Source organism: Sciurus vulgaris (genome assembly GCF_902686455.1).
Source record: "Sciurus vulgaris genome assembly, chromosome: 7".
Taxonomy (NCBI): Eukaryota; Metazoa; Chordata; class Mammalia; order Rodentia; family Sciuridae; genus Sciurus; species Sciurus vulgaris.
In genome coordinates this window covers 126,219,052-126,241,063 of record NC_136467.1, presented here as the reverse complement: position 1 = coordinate 126,241,063, position 22,012 = coordinate 126,219,052, and the positions used below count along the sequence as shown (strand labels likewise).

Sequence of the window (22,012 nt, the reverse complement as noted above, 5' to 3'; positions counted from 1 at the left end):
TTAAAAGCCAGCCTCTCTCCGCCCCGCTTTCCCCGCGGGCCTTTCGGAAGTTGTAGTCAGACACTCCTCAGGCCTGCTCCATCGTGGGCAAGGATAGGACTCTAATTCCCAGTATGCCTCGCGGCAGGCAAGTGCAGTACCTATTTTCATCCTTCCCACTCTTCCCTTCCATTCCATCCCTGTCTCCCCCTCTCTTCTGAGTACTTCACTCTGGGCTCCTGTCTGTGAAGTATTTCGCTCGCGCATCTTTTTCTCGCATTTTTCACCATCCCTTCCTCTTTCTTTAGAAGCTAATGAGAGACATTGGCTCCGATTAAGCAACTGTTCAAGACCCGGGGTGCGCGAGGGGGATTCGACGTAGTGGTGAAGGGGCCCAGGAGGGCCAGGGTATGAAGATAGTTGAGTGAGAGGCGAGAAGTTAGGAGATTGAACGGTGTGGGACCCAGTGAGGGGATGAAGTAGACTTGGGGAGGGAAGGGGATAGAGGGTGATTTAGATTTGGGAAGCATGGAAGGAAGAGGCAGTTTATTGCCATATGGGGAGGACTGACAGAGTTGGAGCTTGTGGACTGAGCTGGCTAGGAGGAGTGGAAAAGAAGTGGGGATAGTACTGGGCCTACACAAATCTCTTTGTCACTGCTTAGCTAAAGATGAGACAAGTCTTTCAAATACAAAATGATTTCTCAAATATATAACAATTTTGAGAAAAGGACAATTGGGAAGAGACTGGAGTTTAGGGCAGAACTGGGATGAGGAGGCAGGAAAGGAGGGGGGGTTGGAGGTTGGTGAAGTTTGGGAGATGCGTGATGTGGGAGAGGAAACCTCAGAAAAGATGGGGTTATGGGCTGGTGGATCTGGAACCAAAGAAAGATTAGGGGTGACACTGGCATGGATCTTGTTGGATGTGTGTCTAACATTTGCATCTCTCAGGTGATGGAGAGTACCCCTGCAAGGGGCGGACTGAACCGAGTGCACCTACAATGCAGGAATCTACAGGAATTCTTAGGGGGCTTGAGCCCTGGAATATTGGACCGATTGTATGGTCACCCTGCCACTTGCCTGGCTGTCTTTAGGTGAGGAGTCTTCTTTGTGTCAGGGATCATGGTAGGGAAATGTAATAGGGCTTTCAGACTGGAATCAGTTATCATGGGTAGAAGCTTAGTGGCCTAGTGAGGGTAGAGGGTGTTGGAGATTACTCCCAAATGTGGAAGGCCAAAACAGATGTGCTTGTGTGGGCAGCAGGACTACTGGTAAAGATGTGGGGGTGCGATGCTTGAGAGACAGTTAAAGGCAGAAATTCAGTTATGAGACAACTTCTGATGCTAATACTTGACCTCTGCCCTCTACAGGGAAGCTCCCATCTTTAGCTAAAAACTGGGTGATGCGGATGCTGTTTTTGGAACAGCCTTTACCACAGGCTGCTGTAGCCCTGTGGGTAAAGAAGGAATTCAGCAAGTGAGTCTTTACTGCATTCTCAGCTAAACACAAATTTTTCAACCTCTAAATTTCTCAAACTGCTCTTCTTTGGAACACTTTCAGGAAGTTTTATATATTCACACACACACACATGCATACACATACATACAAACACATATGTATATATACATACATACACAGATGGACACACACACACACACACACACACACACACATTTTCTGGGCATTGGGGATTGAACTCAGGACCTTGGGATGCAAACTAAGCATGTGCTTTACCACTGACCTACACCCCCACCCGCTCCAGGAACTATTAATATATTAATGGGTGTATTGCAAAACTTGTAATTAAATAAGCTTTGGAAACTGTACATACCATTTTCCCTCTTGGAGAGTTGTGATGTCAATAATGAGACTCTTGTAGATTGCTAGGCATTTCAGTGAAGACATTTGTCCTAAGAAGACACAGTTTCACCATGTGGAACTGTTTCCAAAGATCGAAAAAAGTTCAGGAAAGTTAGAAATGGAGGCCTTTATGTTCTCCTTCTTTTTGCTCACCAGAACCCTGTTCATTTCTCTGCTTTCTGTTCCAGGGCTCAGGGAGGAAAGTACAGGGCTGCTGAGTGGCCTCCGCATCTGGCACACCCAGCTACTCCCTGGTGGTCTTCAGGCTTTATCCTCAACCCCATCTTTCGCCAGAACCTCCGCATTGCCCTTCTGGGTGGGTATGTTACTTCCTTTTCTTCTAGCTAGGCCAGGGGAATTGCTAATTACATGCTGGAGGAGAGCTTCTGAGGCACCTCCTCAGAACCCTGGGACCTTTTGGAGCTCCTTCAGGAATAATATGGACCACATATGGATTGTAGGATTGTAGGAAATGTTCCCCACTCATGGCCCATGGGTTAAGGGTGGGAAGGGCTGAAGGGCAGCATGGAAGAAGGATAGGGCTCCTTATTCTTGGCATATCCTGGCTTGTAGGGGGAAGGCCTGGTCTGATGACACAAGTCAACTGGACCAGACAAGCATGCCCGGGATGTTCCCTCACTTGACAAGTATGCTGAAGAGCGATGGGAGGTGAGGACATGGCCTCTAAGTGGATTTCTGCTGTGCTTTCTACTTTTTGTGGTCCTTGGATACTCTGTTCTCTCTGTTCTCTTTCCATTTCTAGGTGGTCTTACACTTCATGGTAGCTCTCCCAGTGCAGCTGTCAGCCAGGATTTGGCTCAGCTCCTCAGCCAGGCTGGGCTCATGAAGAGGTGAGGAAGCTTGAGGCACAGCAGCTCCCTGCTTTGCTATCTCCTTGGGGCGCTGATAAATTGAGTGTCCAGGCTGAGTTAGGATTGGAGGGAGTTGATTGCGTGGACTACATCCAGAGATATCCAGAAGAGGGAGTGAGAGGCATGTAGAGATGGTAGTCTTTCTATGCATATCTCTGTCATTATCCCTCTCTGTATCTAGTACTGAACCTGGAGAGCCACCCTGCATTACCTCTGCTGGCTTCCAGTTCCTCTTGCTGGACACACCTGCCCAACTGTGGTACTTCATGTTGCAGTATCTGCAGACAGCCCAGGTGAGGAGGTCAAGGCCCTTTGCCAGCATGCTTTACTCTTTCCAGGTCTCACTGAGAGATGACCACCCACAGACTATTCTCTACTCTCTCTTCCCTGTCTTTCTCCTTCATTTTCCCCCTCCCATTTCTCATTTGTCTGTGACCTTTTCTCCCTAGAGCCGGGGTATGGATCTAGTGGAGATTCTCTCTTTCCTCTTCCAGCTCAGCTTCTCTACTCTGGGCAAGGTAAGTAGGTGGCTAGAGGACAAGGAGATGGGAAGGGGAAATCAGGTTGAGGCAGTAGACTGAGAAAATAAAAATGACCAGAGAAGGGGAAGTAGAGAATGAGTGTATATGGCTGGGGGAGGGATGGAGGAAGGGGTGTGTTTTGATCTCCAGCTGGCTACATTTTTCCCAGGATTACTCTGTGGAGGGTATGAGTGATTCTCTGTTGAATTTCCTGCAACATCTTCGAGAGTTTGGGCTTGTTTTCCAGAGGAAGGTATGGATATCCAGGTACATGGCTTCTAGGGAAGTTGGGTCTTGGCATTAGCAGGAAGCAGTTGCCATGACTGAGTACTTGGGTCACTTGGGGGAGGAAATTGAAAGCTGAAACTCTGTGCACTGGGAGGGATCTGATGTCCCAGGCAGGAGAATGCAGGGCAGTGACAACTGAGAGGCGGCCTTTGTCTTTCCCTTCTGTCCTTCCCAGAGGAAATCTCGACGTTACTATCCCACACGCCTGGCCATCAATCTCTCATCAGGTGTCTCTGGGGCTGGGGGCACTGTGCATCAGCCAGGCTTCATTGTTGTGGAAACCAACTACCGACTGTATGCCTACACGGGTGAGACTGGGCAGAGGGCCTCTGGGAGAGCAGATTGGGAGTGGGAGTGGGAGTGGGGAGGGGAAGGAAGCAGGAGGGGATGCAGTTTATGTTTACATTTACTGGTGGTTTACAGAGCTCTCTGACACATCTCCTCACGTTTGAGGGAAGGGCTCAAGGGAACCCACATATGGGGGTAGCGTCCTCATCTCCTCTTCCTATCCTTGGGTCAGAGTCGGAGCTGCAGATTGCCCTCATTGCCCTCTTCTCTGAGATGCTCTATCGCTTCCCCAACATGGTAGTGGCACAGGTGACCCGGGAGAGTGTGCAGCAGGCCATTGCCAGTGGCATCACAGCCCAGCAGGTATCCCCACTTAGGGGAGGCAGAGGTGGGAAGATGGGCTGTGTGTGGACCTTGGGGTACAGAGTGCTCCATTATGGAAGGCTAGCCTCAAGTCTGTCACAGTAGTGGTGATGAGTTGTCTGTGTTTGAGCACTAGGCATGTGAGGGGAAATCAAGACCTTAGTTGTGGGAATAGGCAGACCCTTGAGGGGAAAATACATGGAGGGAGAGGTATAGCTTTGGATTTGTGCTTCAGCACCACCATTTCTCGCTGTGTAAACTGATCATAGTTGCCTTACCTCTGAGTCTCAGTCCCCTCAGATGGTGATAGTTCTCAACTCACAGGGTTGTGGGAGGATTCAGTGGAAGACTAGAGGTAAAGCTTTTAACTTGGAACCTGATGAGCAGTAAGTGCTCAAAATATAGTAGCTACTGCTATTTTAAAGAAAGAAAAAAGAAGACTATGGAAAGAGAAAATGTGTCAGCCCGAGAAGGAATAGCAGACATGCCTAGTGGGAGCAGCAACTTGGGATAACAGCTGAACAGGGATGGGTTGAGTTGACGATAGGGACATGGGTATGAGTTTTTAAACTGTTTAAGAGACAGGTGATAGCTCTGATGACTTTTCTGCCCTCTTGCTTGAGCCCTCATCTCATTTTTGTCTGTTTTATAGATAATCCATTTCCTAAGGACAAGGGCCCACCCAGTGATGCTCAAACAGGTATGGACAGGTACCAAGATGCCAGGGGCTGGTACCTGGCAGATAATGGAAAAGAAATGGGCATCCAAATTTGGGGGATGAGTGGAGGACTGGGGTTGTTTGGGGCACTATTTTTTAATCCCTACAGCCCACCTTTGCTCCTGCAGACCCCTGTGTTGCCCCCGACCATCACTGACCAAATTCGTCTGTGGGAGCTAGAAAGAGACAGACTACGGTTCACTGAGGGTGAGTGGCTTCTGGTGGTCATTGGCTAAAGGAAGGGCAGTCTTGATGGGCAGGAGATGTTTTGTGCTTTTCATTTTTTGTGCACTGCACAGAAAGGGAGAGAGAAGCTGGCGAGACACTTTTTTGGGGTTTGGGGGTGAGGGGATGATTTGGTAGGGAGTAAATAAATTGACCCAAATTAGTGCAGTGTGGATTTGACTAAGAGAGGGAAGGTGGGAGGTTTAATTCCGTCATTTTCCTGGGTTTCATGGACATTCATGGGTTTTCTTATTGTTTATATATTGACTTCTGAATATGGCTGAGGTGGCACTAGTGTTAAGATCCTGAGCAGGCAGGCTTAGACTATGCCATGGTGCAAGTGCAGATATTGCCTTAAGACTCCTACGAAGGGGCCAAAGGGGCTCCAGCTTCATTCTCTCTCTCTCTTCTCCGCCCTCCTGCCCTGCCGACCCCAGGTGTCCTGTATAACCAGTTCCTGTCCCAAGTGGACTTTGAGCTGCTGCTGGCTCACGCACGGGAGCTGGGTGTGCTCGTGTTCGAGAACTCGGCTAAGCGACTCATGGTGGTGACCCCCGCTGGGCACAGTGACGTGAAGCGCTTCTGGAAGCGGCAGAAGCACAACTCCTGAAAGAGCCTAATTCCCACCGGACCTGGGCGGGCGGGACCGGGCAGGGCGGGCATGCGGGCCGTGTGACGGCGGGCGCGGCCTCACAACTCAGGTGTTTTTTATTTACACGCCAGGACTTCTCTTGTTTAATAAAATTGTGAAAATGAGCTCTGCGGCTCCGGGCGCCTCCTCGCGGCTTCCCCTGCCGCACCGTACCGGCTCCTCCGCTCCAGCTGCCATGAAGCCTTGAAAGCAGCGGGAGGCCAGCTTCCGCGCATGCGCCACCCGGGGCCCCTCCTCCTTGTGCGCGGGGGTTGCCGGCCACGTTCCGGGGTCCGTACGCCAGCGCCTGTCACCGCAGGGCGCCCTGGGATAGCGGCGGGGCCGCGGGGGTGAGCGCGCACTGGGGTAGCCCCCAGGAGGTGGGAGGGGCAGCGGGGCCTGGCTCACGCTGGGGGACTAGCGGAAGGACCGGTCCGCGCGGGCTGGGGACTCCATGGGTGGCGCCACGACAGGCGGTGATCTTAGTGACTGTGGCGGGGCTTCTTGCCAGTTCCTGGACATGCTGATGCTCATCACCTACCCAAACTACGGAAACCTCTCTGTTCCTTGTGTCGGCGGTCAGCGTCGTGTCGCAGATGCATAGGTGGAGGGGCAGAGACTCTCCGACCCTGTACCAGAAGCGCCCTGGTCTCCATGACTGTAGGGCCCTGTACCTGTCCACACCATGCACTCTGGCACTCAAGGAGGCAGAGTTGTGAGGAAGGAGATAGAATAAGAGCACTGCTAGTAGGAGGCAGGGAATAAAGGAATGAGTGGTGGGTGTGACCCTCTGGCATCCCGAACCTTCCTAATGTGCTTTCTGTCTATCCAAAACAGATCTTGACCTCTTCCCAAACACTCCTCATGCATCATTTGCCTCTGACCTCTTTTCGATCACCACTATGGCGCCTCCCTAGGCCCCATTCCCTTTCTACACAGTCAGAGACCCATGGATCTTCCATTTCCCTGAGGAACCGTGAAGCCAAACAGAAGCGGCTGCGGGAGAAGCAGGCGGCACTGGAGGCTGGACTAGCTGGGAAGAGAAAGGTTAGGGGTCAGGCAGTCTGTCTTTGGGTCTGAAACTTGAAAGGGGGTTGGAGGAGACCCACTGGGATCCATATGGCTGAGGTATACTGAAATTACAAATTTCCCTTTCTGTTCCCAGGCATCTGCAGAATCCACTAAAGTATGGAGTCCTAAGGGAATTCTATTATATGAAATCCCTACAGAACCTGGTGCAAAGAAAGGTAACCAGGGAATCTGAAGGTCATCTCTCATATTTTTGTTGCTCATTTGGTCTGCTGAAATGCAGCCTGGAAGAAAGTTCAATAGTTAGTGGACTCTCTTTTTCCTGCCTGCTTCCACAGATGTCTCTGGGCCTTTGCCTCCTGCTTACAGTCCCCGGTATGTTGAGGCTGCCTGGTACCCGTGGTGGGTGCGAGAGGGTTTCTTCAAACCAGAATATCAGGTTAGTGTCCTGAAGAGAGAGTTACTAAATGGTTCCCAGGACAGAGTGGCCTTTGAGGTTGATGTGCACAATAACCTCAGAGTTGAGCTCATATTGCCTAGCTTGTCTTTTTTTGGCTCCCCCATTTTCCTGTTATTTGCTGAAAGTTCTGTCTGCACTGGAGGCACCAGAGGGTGCTATTCCCTCAGGTAATATCCAGTCATCTCTCACATTCCTCATTCCTTCTAGGCACAACTGCCCCAGGCTACAGGGGAGACCTTTTCCATGTGTATCCCACCTCCCAATGTCACTGGTTCCCTGCACATCGGCCATGCACTCACAGTGGCCATACAGGACACCCTCGTGCGCTGGTGAGGGGAATGGGGACTGCACTTCTTGGTGGGGAAATAAAAAGTGCAGGAATGAGAGAAGATAACCATGTGAACCCAGGGTCTCCTTAAAGGGTGTTTCTGTTTCAGGCACCGGATGCGTGGGGATCAAGTGCTGTGGGTTCCTGGCTCAGATCATGCAGGAATTGCTACACAAGTATGTCTTTGTCTCTTCTCAGGTGAGTGGTGTCTTCCCCAAAAGCAACCTGATTTGCTGTGCATTTGTCCTAAACCTACTGCAGGCTGTGGTGGAGAAACAACTGTGGAAGGAGCAGGGAGTGAGGAGACAGGAGCTGAGCCGAGAAGACTTCCTTAGGGCAGTGTGGCAGTGGAAGGAGGCGTAAGTGTGATGAGCAGGGCTGCAGGGACCACCCAGTGTTGGCAGGTTGAATCCTGGCTTTCCACTACAATCTCTTCTAGCTTGTAGCCTTCAGTTCTTCCCAGCACAGTTCTCACTTCTGAGAGATGGGAACTCTGAAATCCCTTAGTATTGGGTGGAGTCTCTAAGCTTTGTGTGTATGTATGTATTGTATATACATCAGAATGTGCATGTTTGAAGTGGGCACAGTGGTGCATGCCTGTAATCCCAGTGACTCAGGAGACTGAGGCAGGAGAATTGCAAGTTTGAGTCCAATCTCAGCATCTTAGCAAGACCCTTAGCAACTTAGTGAGACCCATTCTCAAAAAAAAAAAAGGTGGCGGATGTGACTCAGTGGAAAAGTGTCCCCTGGTTCAATCCCCAGTACCAAAAAAAAAAAAAGCCAAACAAACAAAACTGATGTATTTGTTTGTGTGTATATATGTATAGATGTTTGTGTATGTATGTATGTTTTTTGTCTACTTATTTCACTTTCGCACTTTACCTTGCTTAGATTTCATCGCCTCTCCCACTTGCCCATTCCCACCTTCCAGTTCCATAAAATTACCCTCATTCTTCCAAGTCTTTTATCACATGCTGTTTTCTCTGTGCAGTTCTTGGATTTTTCACAGATTGGCTCCTCCTCCTCTGTTATGCTTCTTTCAGTGTCATAGAAAGCCCTACACTGGGTTTGTGGGTCTGTTTCCATCAGCTTCTAGAGGCTAGATGATCCCTGTGGTAGGCACTTTTATTTTCCTTCAACACCTGGTGTTGCTGGGGGCAGCACTGGGCCTGGTACCTGGAAGGTGCTCAGGATATGTCTGCTGAAAGATATTTCTCTTGGTGCAGGAAAGGAGGAGAGATTTGTGAGCAGCTGCGTGCTTTGGGTGCCTCCCTAGATTGGGATCGAGAGTGTTTTACCATGGATGCTGTGAGTGTTCCACACTGTGGTCCCTGTGGGTGTTGGAGGGAGTGTGTTTAAAAATCTGTGTGGGAGAGGTTTCTTGGGTGTATTGGGAGAGGGAAGGGGAACTGACCAGGTCCCTAAAGGGAGGCATTTTGAGAAGGGGCCGCTAGATGTGGACACTCAGGTCATTTTAGGGCTCCTCAGTGGCTGTGACCGAAGCTTTTGTGCGACTCTACAATGCAGGATTGTTGTACCGGAACCGTCAGCTTGTTAATTGGTCGTGTGCTTTAAGATCAGCTATCTCGGATATTGAGGTGAGGCAGAAGAAGAGAAACAGGTTTGTGAGAGCTCTGAGAAAGGGTAGTCAGGTAGTTCAGAGCTCACACTCTACAGCCAGACTGCCTGGATTCAAATCTGCCATAATCAGCTAGGTGACTTTTGGCATGCTATTTAGCCTTTTTCAGTTTCTGCTTCCTTAACACTATAAATCAGAGATGGAATGTCTTTCTTGTGGGGCTGTTGTAAAGTTTAGATGAGAATTTATGCTTAAGTGTTCAGTGAATATTTACTGTAACTGACTACATAAAATTGGGGATAGTGGGGCTGGAAATGTGGCTCAGTGGTAGAGCACTTGCCTGACATGTGTGAGGCCCTGGGTTCGATCCTCAGCACCACATATAAATAAATAAATAAGAAGATCCATGGACAACTTAAAAAGATATTTTAAAAAAATAGTCACACCAAAAATTTGGGTGACGGGGAAGGGAGGTGGCTCCTGAGTCCTCTGAATGGAATTTACATGAATTACAGAGAGGTTGGGGCACACAGATCAGTGGTGATAGGAATTCTGGGAGAACATTACAGAAAGGCTGCTTTCTGTCTTCTCTAGGTGGAGAGCCGGCCCCTGACAGGCCGCACAGAGCTCCAGCTGCCTGGCTGTCCCACTCCTGTGTCTTTTGGTCTCCTTGTTTCTGTCGCCTTCCCTGTGGATGGAGAGGCTGGTGAGTGTGCGCCTCTGAAGTGTTGCCCACTTCCCTGTTTCCTCTATTTTCTCTAGCCCATGTTGGGCTGCTTGGTGCCCTAGTAGGGTTTGCACCTTTATGGGCATTTACCTGGGTATTCTGGGGGATTAAGAATAGCATATGTGGGGGCTGGAGGTGTAATTCAGTAGTAGAGTGCTTGCCTAGCACATGTGAGGCAGTGGGTTCAATCCTCAGCACCATGTAAAAATAAATAAATAAAATAAAGGTATTGTGTTCATCTTCAACTAAAAAAAGGTTTAAAGAAGCATTAAAAAAAAAAAAAAAGAAAGAAAGAAAGAAAAGCATATGTGGTCTTGCCTTTTGGGAACTTAATATATTCTGCAGGAGTCTGCTACCCAGAAAGAGACAAAAGATCAGTTATAAAATGTGGTTTGTACAGTAAGTGTTCCAAGTAGTTCAGAGAAGAGGAAGAGAGAAGAGCAGAATAATCTGAGGAAGTGTTTTGCAGGAGGGTCTGGTGCTAACCATGAAGAAGACACAGTATTTGCAATTAGGATCTCAGATTCACCTGTGTCCTCTGGGCACCCAGCAGGATTCTGATTGCTTTTATTAATGGCTCTCCCCACATCGCCCATACTAGTTATCCAGGATTCCTTTGCACCAACACCCCCTCAGGCCTCTGTCATGTGCTTATGAGAAACCTGGGCCCATGTAGACATGCCTTCTAATTTTCTGCTACTCCTAGGGCCATGTTCTCCTTGCCTGCTTCCTTCCCTTACCAATTCCAGTTCCACTGGCTTTAACTGTGTTGGGAGTGGGGGGTGAAGGTAATGACCAATTATAAGTGGTTGAATGTTTGTCTTCAGATGCTGAGGTCGTAGTAGGAACCACGAGACCAGAGACCTTGCCTGGAGATGTGGCTGTGGCCATTCACCCCGAGGACTCCAGATATACAGTAATTAATAGAAAATGTGCTGCCTGTGCAATAGCCTTCCTGCCCCCATGGTTCACCCTTCCTTCCTCTTAAGATGCTGGCTCCTACTCTCCTCTTCCTACTTCTGTTTCTAAGACTTTTTCTCTCATCCCAGCTCTGCAGTGGCTTTGACCCTGCTCCCTTCTCTTCTTATGTTATGCTTTTTCTCAGCTCCAGTGTTGACCAACACTGGCCCCTGCACCACATCTAGCTACTGCCTGTTTTTGCCTGGGGATTGAATCCAGGGGCACTTCACCACTGAGCTATACCCCCCAGTTCTTTTTATTTTTTATTTTGAGACAGGGTCTCACTAAGTTGCTAAGGGTCTCATTAAATTGTCAGGGTAGGCCTTGAACTTGTGATCCTCCTGCATCGACCTCCCAGGTCACTGGGATTATAGGCATGTGGCATTGCGCCCAGCTTGCTGCCTGTTTTTGTATGAACAACATTCATTTGTTTATGTATTATTTATGGCTACTGCCATATATATATATATTATTTAATTTTGTCACAGTGGAAGTGGCAGCTTGGAGTAATTGTTTAGAGACTAATTCCCCCACCCCCTTTCCCACCTTTTCAAAATTGATACTCAGAGACTAAATTTGCCTCTTGGCCCCAAAGCCTAAAATATTTACTATCTGGCTCCTGAAAGAAAAGTTGGCTGACCTCGCTCTAGTTCTTCAGCTTCTGGTTTCCACCCTCTTGTTCCCAAGTTTCTCATGCCAAGACCTCTCCACCCCTCTCCACCCCATAACATGTGCCTGTCCTGTCGGTGATTCCCTATCTTTATCCCTTCCCTTCAGCATCTACATGGACGACAACTTCGCCATCCCTTGACAGGACAGCTTCTCCCCCTCATCACAGACACTGCTGTTCAGCCACATATGGGCACAGGTGAGCAGAGGCCAGGGGTTGGGAGGGAGGTTCCCTGGGGGGAGGGAGGGAACAGGAGGAGGAAGAAAGTGGAGGAGTGAAATCTGAATGGGTAGTGGGGGAAGGAACAGGAGGCAGACAGAAGAGGGGAGGCATGGGGAGGTGTGGGTGATGATATATCTCGGAAACCAAAAGGCCCAGGTCAGGGTCAATGCTCACTGTAGTTGTGTTCTCCCAGGGGCAGTGAAGGTGACTCCAGCTCATAGTCCTGCTGATGCTGAGATGGGGGCCCGACATGGCTTGAGCCCACTGAGTGTCATTGCGGAGGATGGGACCATGACTTCCCTTTGTGGGGACTGGCTGCAGGTGGGATCAGTCTTGGTGTTACCCCATCCTCTGGGGGCATTCTCTGCCCTGCCTTCCTTTCTTATTTTCTTGTTTCTCTAAAGCCTTTAATGTTTACTGTCAACACTTTTTCCCCAGGGCGTTCACCGATTTGTGGCCCGGGAAAAGATTGTGTCTGCACTGAGGGAGCAGGGCCTGTTCCGGGGCCTCCAGGAACACCCCATGGTGCTGCCCATCTGCAGGTAGTCCCACTGTAACTCTTTTACTAAGAACCATCTCCAAAGGGAATGGATGAAGATTAAGAGGATGGATGAAGATAAAAGGATGGATGGGCCCTGCACCCTGCATTAGAATATAGGTTCTGAGCTGGGTGTGGTGGTGCCCTCCTATGATCTGAGCTACTCAGGAGGCTGAGGCAGGAGGATTGCAGGTTGAATGCCAACCTTAGCAACTTAGTGAGACCCTATCTCAAAATAAAAAATAAAAATGGCTGGGGATGTAGCTCAGTGGTAGAACCCCTACCTCCCCCTGGGTCACTGTCCATTAGTGGGGGGAAAAACAGATACGTGTTGGTTTTGTTCATTACTGTGCCCTCAGCACTGAGGGCCTGGCATGGAGTAGAGTCCCTGGAAGAAGGTGCAGGGCTTTCAAAGTGATGGAATCCCTGTTTCCCTTTCAGCCGTTCCGGGGACGTGGTAGAATACCTACTCAAGAGCCAGTGGTTTGTCCGCTGCCGGGAAATGGGGGACCGAGCTGCCAAGGTGAGGCTGCAGTGTGAGGAAGGACTGGGCCTGGGGCTGGGGAGCTCTCTGAGAATTGGGATGAAGGAACCGGAGGCCAAAGAACTTCCTGCCCCAAAGATCTATAGCTGTGGTAATTGTGGGACAAGGACAAGATGGCTCATGGAATGTTGGCTTGTATTCTCACTCAAGCCCAGAATCTCCTCAGGAAGCTTTTGAGGTCCTTTCTGAGTTTTAAAAGCACTTCAAAGCCACTTGTCTCATCCCAGGAGGTGTGGGCATGCAGGAAGGGGAGCATTGGCTAAAGACCTTTTTCCCTCCAGGCTGTGGAGTCAGGGGCCCTGGAGCTCTCTCCCTCCTTCCACCGGAAGAATTGGCAGCACTGGTTTGCCCACATTGGGTAAGGGTCAGAGGAGCACTTGTGGAGATGGATTGGGACCCTCTTTGTATGCTGAGACATCACTGATGTCCTCTCTTCTTGACAGAGATTGGTGTGTCTCCCGGCAGTTGTGGTGGGGCCATCAGATTCCAGCCTATCTGGTCATCAGGGAGCATGTGAAGGTTGGTAGTAGGAAGCTGGGCATGGAGGAAAGAGCCATAGCCAGGAGTCAGTACCTGCCTCTTGATGTGCTTCAGGGTCTTGGTCATGTAGCCTCCTGTGTGGCAAAGTCTCCTGAGCTGGAGTTTCTTCCTCAAGGGGGCCAGTCACTATAAGACACAGGAGAGAACACAAAAACTAAGAGACATTTATTCCTGTTTATTGTTATTCTTCCTTAATTTCTGTCACCCCCTAATTGTATAGGATGACAAGGAGGACTGTTGGGTGGTGGCGCGTTCAGAGGCTGAGGCCAGAGAGGTAGCAGCCGAACTGACAGGGATACCAGGCACAGAGCTGACCCTGGAGAGGGGTAAGTGCCTGAACCTGAAGGGCGGGCAGGATGGCTGGTTCTTTCAGTTGGAGAGGTGGGTTGGGCAAGCTGGGAATGGAGCAACGGGTGAGCCCCCTGGCGTCTGGGGTGTATAGGCCTGCAAGGTTGACATCAGTGGTCTGAGGTCCTTGATGCTGAGGTTCCAATTGTTCCCAAACCTATGCTTTTTCTCAGACCCTGATGTCCTGGACACATGGTTCTCTTCAGCTCTTTTCCCTTTTTCTGCCCTGGGCTGGCCCCAAGAGGTGAGGTGGACATAATGAAGAAGGTGGACAGCTGGGTCCCCACAGAGTCCAGAAGAGCCCAGGCAGAGGCTTGGGCTTCTTACCACTTCCTCTTCCTCCTAGACCCCAGACCTTGCTCGTTTCTACCCACTGTCGCTTTTGGAAACAGGCAGTGATCTCCTGCTGTTCTGGGTGGGCCGCATGGTCATGTTGGGGACCCAGCTCACTGGGCAGCTCCCCTTCAGCAAGGTAACAGCCTTTCAATGCTCTTCCCAATGTGGATCTCTGGGTTTCCCCAAACCTCTCCTTCTTTCCTCTAGCCCCTAACATATTTTCTGTGTTCCCTTTTTTCTGATCCACTGCCCACCCTAACCTGTAAAGTATAGAGGCCAGAAAGATCTGAGCCCCTCTGCTTACCCCTTCCATCCCCCCAGGTACTTCTTCATTCCATGGTTCGGGACAGGCAGGGCCGGAAGATGAGCAAGTCCCTGGGGAATGTTCTGGACCCACGGGACATCATCAGTGGGGTGGAGCTACAGGTGAGAATGAACAGCCTGGCTTAGGGGTTGGGGGAATATGAGGAGAGGAGCCAGTTGGAAGGGATAAGAGGGGTGAGGGGCAACAGGTGTGACCCTATTAGGCAGGCCTTTGACCTAGGCCAGTGACTCCTCATGCATCCATCCCCAGGTACTACAGACAAAGCTGGGAGATGGAAACTTGGATCCTGCAGAGCTGGCCATTGCAGCTGCAGCACAGGTGAGATGCCACACCTGCCTGACCAAGCCTCCAGTTCAAGGATTTCCTCTGCAGCCCACACTTCTAGCCCTGTAAGCATTTATCACCATCTTTTTCCTCTGCAGAAAAAGGACTTTCCTCATGGGATCCCTGAGTGTGGGACAGATGCCCTGAGATTTGCACTGTGCTCCCATGGAGTCCTGGGTGAGCCTGGGGTGGTGGACTGGGCATAAGGAGCAAGGCACCTGTGTAGGAGGGGCAGGCAGGATCTAGGCCTTGCCATGCTGCTGTCCACATAAAAACTCCTGTTCTCTTCCCTCCAGGGGGCGACCTGCACCTGTCTGTCTCTGAGGTCCTAAGCTACCGCCATTTCTGCAACAAGATTTGGAATGCCCTGCGCTTTATCCTCAATGCCCTAGGGGAGAACTTTGTACCCCAGCCTGCAGAGCATGTGAGACACAGGAGTGGTGCTTGGAGTGCTTGGGGAAGGTCTCACATCCAAAGGCTGAAGGGGCACCTGTAAGGAAAGGAAGTTGGGGAGTGGGAGGCCGAGCCGTCTGGGTCCTGATCTCCCTCTCCCCACAGATCTCTCCCTCCTCCCCCATGGACACCTGGATTCTCAGCCGCCTGGCCCTTGCTGCCCGGGAGTGTGAGCGGGGCTTCCTCATGAGGGAGCTCTCGCTTGTCACCCACACCCTGCACCACTTCTGGCTCCATGATCTCTGTGATGTCTACCTGGTGAGTGGTCAACTCAAGGCTTGAAGTTTCTACTCCAATGGCACTGCTGCCAGTTTCTGCAGAAATTGGGGCCAATGGCCAAAATAAGTTAACAAGTTCTTACTGTCTTCTCAGGTATGAAAGGAAGGCCCAGGGAGTTCTCAGTTCCCATCTTCCCTGTGACTGGCCTGTGTAGCACAGCCCAGGCACTGTCAAGCCAGGCACTTGCCCTGGCAAGATAGGAGGGAGGGAGACTTCTAGAAAACAGTTTCACAAATCAGTGTTGGAAGGCAAGGGTTTTTTTGTTTTTTTTTGGTCTCCCTTAGTTGCCTTGTTTAGACTGTGGGCAGGCTGGGCACTGTGAGTGGTCTGGGAGGAGAGAGCAATGGGCTTTAGATCAGGGCTGCTCCCTTGGTTTCCCACCTCACCCAGAGGGCTTGTTGACCACAGATTCCTGGCCACCGCCAGAGTTGCTCCTTCAGTGGGTTGGGCTGGATGTTGAAAATGTTCATTTCTTGTCCCAGATGATACTGATGCTGCTGGCTCTGGACTAAATAGTAACTTACTGTTCTTAACATTATTAAAATGAAGTTGAGGTTGATGATGTGGCTTAGTAGTAGAGTGCTTGCCTAGCTTGAACAGGGCCCAGGGTTCAATCTCCAGCACCACAAAATACAAAACAAAATAACAACAACAACAACAACAACAACAAAACCCTTAAAAATAAAATAAGGTTGAATAAGCTAAACACTGATTTTTTTTTTCCTAAAGTACACATCTCCCTGGAAATCTTATTCTTACTCACTTGTGAGAATTGCTGCCCTGGATTTCCCTTCTTAAAATTTTTTTTTTTTTTTTTTTGCAGTTCTAGGGTTCGAACTCAGGGCCTTGTGCTTGCAAGGCAAGCACTCTACCAGCTGAGCTATCTCCCCAGCCCTGGATTTCCCTTCTTAATGTGCTCTAGTGTGTGTCTAGGGATAGCTAGTGGTATCAGACATACTAGGTGCTCCTGCTTGTCCCTCTCTCTAGGGAGCTGCCCCTGCTGGCTCACAGAGCTCCTTACTGGTATGCCAACAACTGTGGGGCAATGATGTGCCCATGGCCTGTCCTCTGATCTGTTGACTTCCTCCCTAGGAAGCTGTGAAGCCGGTGCTGTCACATGTGCCCCGCCCCTCAGGGCCTCCTCAGGTCCTGTTCTCCTGTGCAGATGTTGGTCTCCGCCTCCTAGCCCCACTGATGCCCTTCCTGACTGAAGAGCTCTGGCAGAGGCTGCCCCCAAGGGCTGGCAGTCCCCCTCCCCCCAGTGTCTCTGTGGCCCCTTTCCCCAGTGCCCACAGTTTGGTGAGTCACAGACATGGTACCTTGGAATGGGTCTCCTAGTGAAAGTTGGGAGCAGCCTTTTTACAGGGTTCACTGTTTTGGGGTTACTGCTCTATGACTTGTTCTTTCCTATGGAATTTGGGAGGATGGATTGTTCCTGCCAGATTGCTGGTAAACTCTGGGGTCTTGGGGAGCAGTGTTGTTAGCATAATGGTCAAGAGCAGGATCCTCACTAGATTTATACAGTGTGACCGTGCTTCAGTTTTCCTTATCTTTTAAATTGCGATAGAATAGTACATGTCTCAGTTGTGGTAAGGGTTAGATGAGTTAGTAATATTATTATTATTACCATAGGATCAGCAGCTTTCATAACTTCAGAATGATAAGCACTACAAGTTCACCACAAATTATTTTATTTATATATCTTCAGTATTTATTTGGAATTTTGAATTGCATTTTAAATTCTAATTTAGTTTTGGTTATTGACTGTCTTCAATCAGTCACTAAACAGTCATCAAACCTTAGATGGCTCCTCACTTACAGTGTTCCTGGGGGTGGAGCATTTTATGTGCTGTTGAGAACAGATCTGTTGCCCTAAGGAGATAGAGGTGGGTGAGCTGAGGACACAGCCAGGAATGTTAATGCTGAGTCTCCTAGGAGTCCCTTTGCCAATGCTGGTTCCCCCCTTGCCAGGAACACTGGCGCCAGCCCGAGCTTGAGCGACATTTTTCCAAGGTCCAGGATGCTGTACAGGTGCTGAGGGCTCTCCGAGCCACCTACCAGCTCACCAAAGCCCGGCCCCGAGGTGAGGCAGGTCCTGAATACCTGGATGTCTACAAAATGAAGGGACTGGTGGGAAAGGGAACGGCTTGAAGGTCAGACCCCAGGGTCATGAAGTACAGGATGAGAAGTGAGACAGGAGCTGATGTTGGAACCTTGTCATTCCCTCCTTCTCCAGTGCTGTTGCAGATCTTGGAGCCAGGGGAGCAAGATCTTTTCCAGACCTTCCTGGAGCCCCTAGGTACCCTAGGCCATTGTGGGGCTGTTGGTTTCCTACCACCAGATGCAGAAGCTCCCACTGGCTGGGCCCAGGCCCCACTCAGTGACACTGCTCAAGTCTACATGGAACTTCAGGTAACCAGAGGGGCCTGGAGGGATTGAGAAGAGTGCTGGGTGGAAGGGAACAGCAGAGGAAGGGGTGGAGAAGGTGGAGGCCTGGGCAGGGTGCAGATGTCTCAGCATTCTTTCCCTGTTCTTCCCCAGGGCCTGGTGGACCCCCAGGCCCAGCTACCTTTGCTTGCTGCCCGAAGAGACAAGCTGCAGAAGCAGCTTGATGGCCTCATGGCCCGGACCCCATCAGAAGGGGAGGCAGAGACCCAGAGGCAGCAAAGGGTGAGGCTTGGGATGGTTACCCAGGAAGCCTGAGTTCCTGAGGGAGCTTGGGCTGGGAAGGTGAACTGTATCCTCACCTTCTCTTCTTCCAGCTTTCCTCCCTCCACCTGGAATTGTCAAAACTGGACCAGGCAGCCTCTCACCTCCAGCAGCTGATGAATGAATCTTCTGGCCCCAGGAGCTCTGAGCTCTAACTTACCATCCCTGTCAGTCTTCCCTCCTACACATGTGTCTGGGGACTGCAGATCTGTCAGTGGTTAGGGTATGTTGAGAACTCAGACTAGTGGTCTATCTTCCTCATTTTGTAAATGAGGAAGCAGACTGGCCTGGTCACCATGTCTGGTGTCAAGATGCCCGAGTTACCCACTAGCCTCCCACCTGTTCAGGGTTATCCCTGAGTAGTCCTACTAGAACATTTGAGAATGAGGAGATTCAGATAAACTTTAAAAATCTCAAACACAGAGCCAGGTAGCAGTGGCGCACATCTGTAATCCCAGTTGTTAGGGAGGCTGAGGCAGGAGGATTGCAAGTTCAAGGCCAACCTGGCAACTTAGCAAGATCCTGTCTTAAAATTAAAAAAAAAAAAAAAAAAAAAAAAGGGAGCTACAGATGTAGCTCAGTGATGGAGTGCCCCTGGGTTCAGTCCCTAGTACTGAAATAAATAAAAATAAAATCCCAAACATTTGCTTGTCGTCCTTTTTTCCCCTTTCCCCTAATGGTGACTTTCTTGCCTGTCCATTGTTCCTTGAGTGCCTGGTCTGGGAGAGGAAGGCTGCCTGTTAGTTTGGGGCCTTGGACTGTGTGGGAGTAGGGGTGCTGGGTGGCACCTGCCTTGCTGAAGGAAACTTTCCAGTGGTGGGTAGGGGACAGGCACAATGACCCTGGACTTAACTGCTAGCCTGACCCATTGGCAGTGTCCTGGCTGCTGTAGGGACTTCCTCTAGCCTGAGGGGCTGCAAGGCGCGTTTGGAATTATGTGCTTCTTACCCTCTGTGCAACTGAGACCTGAGCACTATAGTCACACTGCTCAACCCTTGACTGAATTATGTATACAACCAGCTACCCTACCCATCCCTAATATCCATGTCTCATCTCAGTGGAATTATGAGTCCTGGCCCTTCTGCACCCAAATTCCATTCTGTCCAGCAGCTCTCAGTAGCTATTTGTGGCAAGTTGATCATGGGCTGGGTCCTCCATGGCACACCAGGTATAATACCATTTAATCCTGCCAAGTACCTCATGAAGTGGGTGTTAGCTCCATTCTGGAGATAAAGAAACATGCTCAGACTGAAAATAACTTATCCAAGGTATCAATGGGGATTTAACCCAATTTATTTAACCCATAATTTACATATAGGTCCTTTCTGGCTGCTGGAATCAAACCTCATATAATGGTGGTTTGGACAAGACAGATGTTTCTGTTGTTGGGCATGAGTAGAAGAGAGTTCTGCAATAATGAGAGTCCATGTCCATTTTAATCCTGTTTTTCTACCATTCTGATATGCTTCCTGTGTCCAAGATTTGTTCCAACTTCTACCATCAGGTCTGTATCCCTCCCTGGAGGGAAGAGGGAAAGAAGTGGGTGAGCAGTCTTCTGATTGTTTTTCCCAGAATTGACAAGTTTTTCTTGATACCTACTATGTGCTGGTTCCTATCAGAAATAAGTAACAGGCCAATAAGTAAATGATACAGCATTTTTGAAAGTCAATGCTATGGGGGAAGAAAAGGGTAGAATAAGGTAAGGGGACTTGAATGTGTTGCATAGGGGGCAGGTCATAATATTAAGTAGAGGTGAGGGTTGATCTTATGAAAGTGAAGTTTAAGAAAAGACTTGTGGAAGGTGCAGGAATTAAGTGGATGTCTGGGATAAAATATTCTAGATGATGTGAAAATATTCTAGATGTGTGAGCATGCCTGGGGTGCTCAGAGTAGCAAGGAGGCCAGTGTGTGAGGCAGAGCCAGTGAACGGGAGGCTAAGGGAGGTGAAGTCAGTAGCTGAGGGATGCAGTGGGGAGTAGGGATGGCTCAGGATCATTCAGGGCTGTGCTGTCCAAATGGTTGACTGTTTAAAACAATTGAAATGAGACATTCAGTTCCTCTGTTACACTAGTCATATTTCAGTTGTTTAATGATCACATGTGGCTACCACATGGTCAGCCCAGCTATAAAACATTTCCATCACCGCAGAAAGTTCTAGTGGAAAGACCTTGTATTATAGGCTTTTTAAAAACCTGAGTTTTTTCTCTCTGAAGTGGAAGCTCCTTTTCTTTCAAGGTTATTACCAGGAAGTTGCACACTTCCTTTCTATTTGCATCCTGTTGGACAAACCTAACTACATGGCCACACCTAGCTGCAAGGGAGGCTGGAAAATGTAACATAATGAGCTATGTGCCCAACTAAAATTTATGTGACTGTTCAAAATGAGGAGAATAGCTATTAGCAGGGTGGCTAGCCATCTCTGCCACCCCTAGTGCCAATGAAATCCAAAGCATTCTCTTCATTTTACTGCTCTGTCTCAGTCTAGGAAAATAATTCTTGGAGAAAAGAATCTGGAAACCATGCCCTGGTGATCCCAGGCCCTGAGATCCAGGAACCAGCTTGGTGAACTCTTTGCTATCTACTTCTCCAAGAGAGGTACTCAGACATCTAGTCCTTAAACATGTCTAGGGGTGTGCACACCTGAACCATGGGGGTTACCTGCCCACTAATTCAGACTAGGGGCAAGTCATGAAACACTGGTTTCCTTTGGGACCCCCTGGTTATCTCTTCTCAGGGCTAAATGTCCCAGGACAGTTGAAAAGGGCAGTAGAGAAACTTGTTTTTGGTTCCTTCTTCCATTTCTATGCTTCATCATATTTGGGGATGTCCCCTGCTCAGCTCTTGTCTTTCTTACCTCCCTTTAGGGAAACCAGGCTCCTCTTATATGGTGGTGATGGTGGCTTGGTGGAGATGGTGGGCAGGGGCAGGTACGGGGGAGGACAGGAATCAATCATAACATCCATAGGGGTCAACTTTGGGCTTCAAGCTTGTGTCTTGAGAATTGGTGAGAAACCCAGTTGAGCGACCATTGAGCTACATCCCCAGCCCTTTTTATTTTTTGTTTTGATGCAGGGTCTTGCTAAATTGCTGAGGCTGGCTTTGAACATGCAGTCTTCCTGCCTCAGCCTCCTGAGTAGCAGAGATTACCAGTGTGTGCCATTGTTCTAGGTAAAACCCAAATAATATTGAGAGGAGTTATGTGAATGCTGTATCAAGAAAATAGAATGTGAAGGACCCTGAACACTTGAGAGGACTGGTTTCTACCATAACAACAATGCTTCCTGTCCATGCCCACATGGGCATGGCTGTGTGACAGTCTGTTATATCCCCAGGGAGCTTATCCATATAATCCTCACCACAGTCCTGTGGCACAGGCACTGTCATTGTTCCTATTTTATGGGCAAAGAAATGGAGACTCACAGAGAACAAAAACCTTCCTAGGACTCAGGGAGTCTAGTGTGACCACAGATCCGTGTGGTTAGCTGGCACAAGCTCACCTAACATGATTCCCTTCTCCCATCACCTGGGCCAGGCCAACCTCTTGCTACTGAAGCCCTCACCTCTCTCCTGAGCTATCTCCTACCCTGTTCCAACCCTGACTGGCCTATGTGGATCCCTGGGCCAGGGGACTGTATCTTGGAATGTTCTGTCCACATCCCTGTCTGATACTCCTTTGTCCTAAAAGCTTAAGCCAAGGGAGATGAAATTTAAATCTTGCTTAAACTAAGATATCTGACCAGTGCCTGCACTCTCCCCTGCTATTAGACTTTGGGCAAGTGACTTGTGTTTTCTGAGCTTCTTTATGCTCATCTGTGAAATAGGCTTTGGTACCTATTAGACTTCATTTGAGATTGCCACAAGCATTAAGATGGGAAAGCATGAGGCTTGGAATAAATA

At 49.4% G+C, this 22,012-nt stretch overlaps 2 protein-coding genes across 2 annotated transcripts; both read left to right on the top strand.

Moving 5' to 3' along the window:
- The first annotated feature begins 157 nt into the window (after positions 1–157).
- GTF2H4 (general transcription factor IIH subunit 4) lies at positions 158–5,869 on the top strand. The gene is given in 18 exon segments (XM_079146363.1): positions 158–337; positions 930–1,072; positions 1,349–1,352; positions 1,354–1,454; positions 2,034–2,098; positions 2,101–2,158; positions 2,412–2,440; positions 2,443–2,507; positions 2,602–2,620; positions 2,623–2,689; positions 2,892–3,003; positions 3,160–3,228; positions 3,401–3,484; positions 3,695–3,827; positions 4,040–4,170; positions 4,823–4,870; positions 5,017–5,095; positions 5,551–5,869. Coding segments are annotated over 17 exon segments (1,377 nt in total). The 5' UTR covers positions 158–337; positions 930–932; the 3' UTR covers positions 5,724–5,869.
- A 115-nt stretch (positions 5,870–5,984) lies between these two features.
- Positions 5,985–18,675, top strand: VARS2 (valyl-tRNA synthetase 2, mitochondrial). The gene is made up of 30 exons (XM_079146362.1): positions 5,985–6,094; positions 6,582–6,791; positions 6,910–6,991; positions 7,112–7,212; positions 7,441–7,562; positions 7,671–7,737; positions 7,823–7,920; positions 8,788–8,869; positions 9,040–9,159; positions 9,735–9,846; positions 10,695–10,783; positions 11,605–11,695; positions 11,913–12,040; positions 12,158–12,261; positions 12,699–12,780; positions 13,083–13,159; positions 13,245–13,320; positions 13,562–13,667; positions 13,863–13,933; positions 14,036–14,161; positions 14,347–14,451; positions 14,600–14,668; positions 14,773–14,851; positions 14,971–15,098; positions 15,233–15,385; positions 16,499–16,705; positions 17,378–17,489; positions 17,643–17,818; positions 17,948–18,076; positions 18,169–18,675. The coding sequence occupies exons 2-30, from the start codon at positions 6,609–6,611 to the stop codon at positions 18,268–18,270; spliced, it is 3,177 nt and encodes a 1,058-aa protein (XP_079002488.1). The 5' UTR covers positions 5,985–6,094; positions 6,582–6,608; the 3' UTR covers positions 18,271–18,675.
- Positions 18,676–22,012: the final 3,337 nt, after the last annotated feature.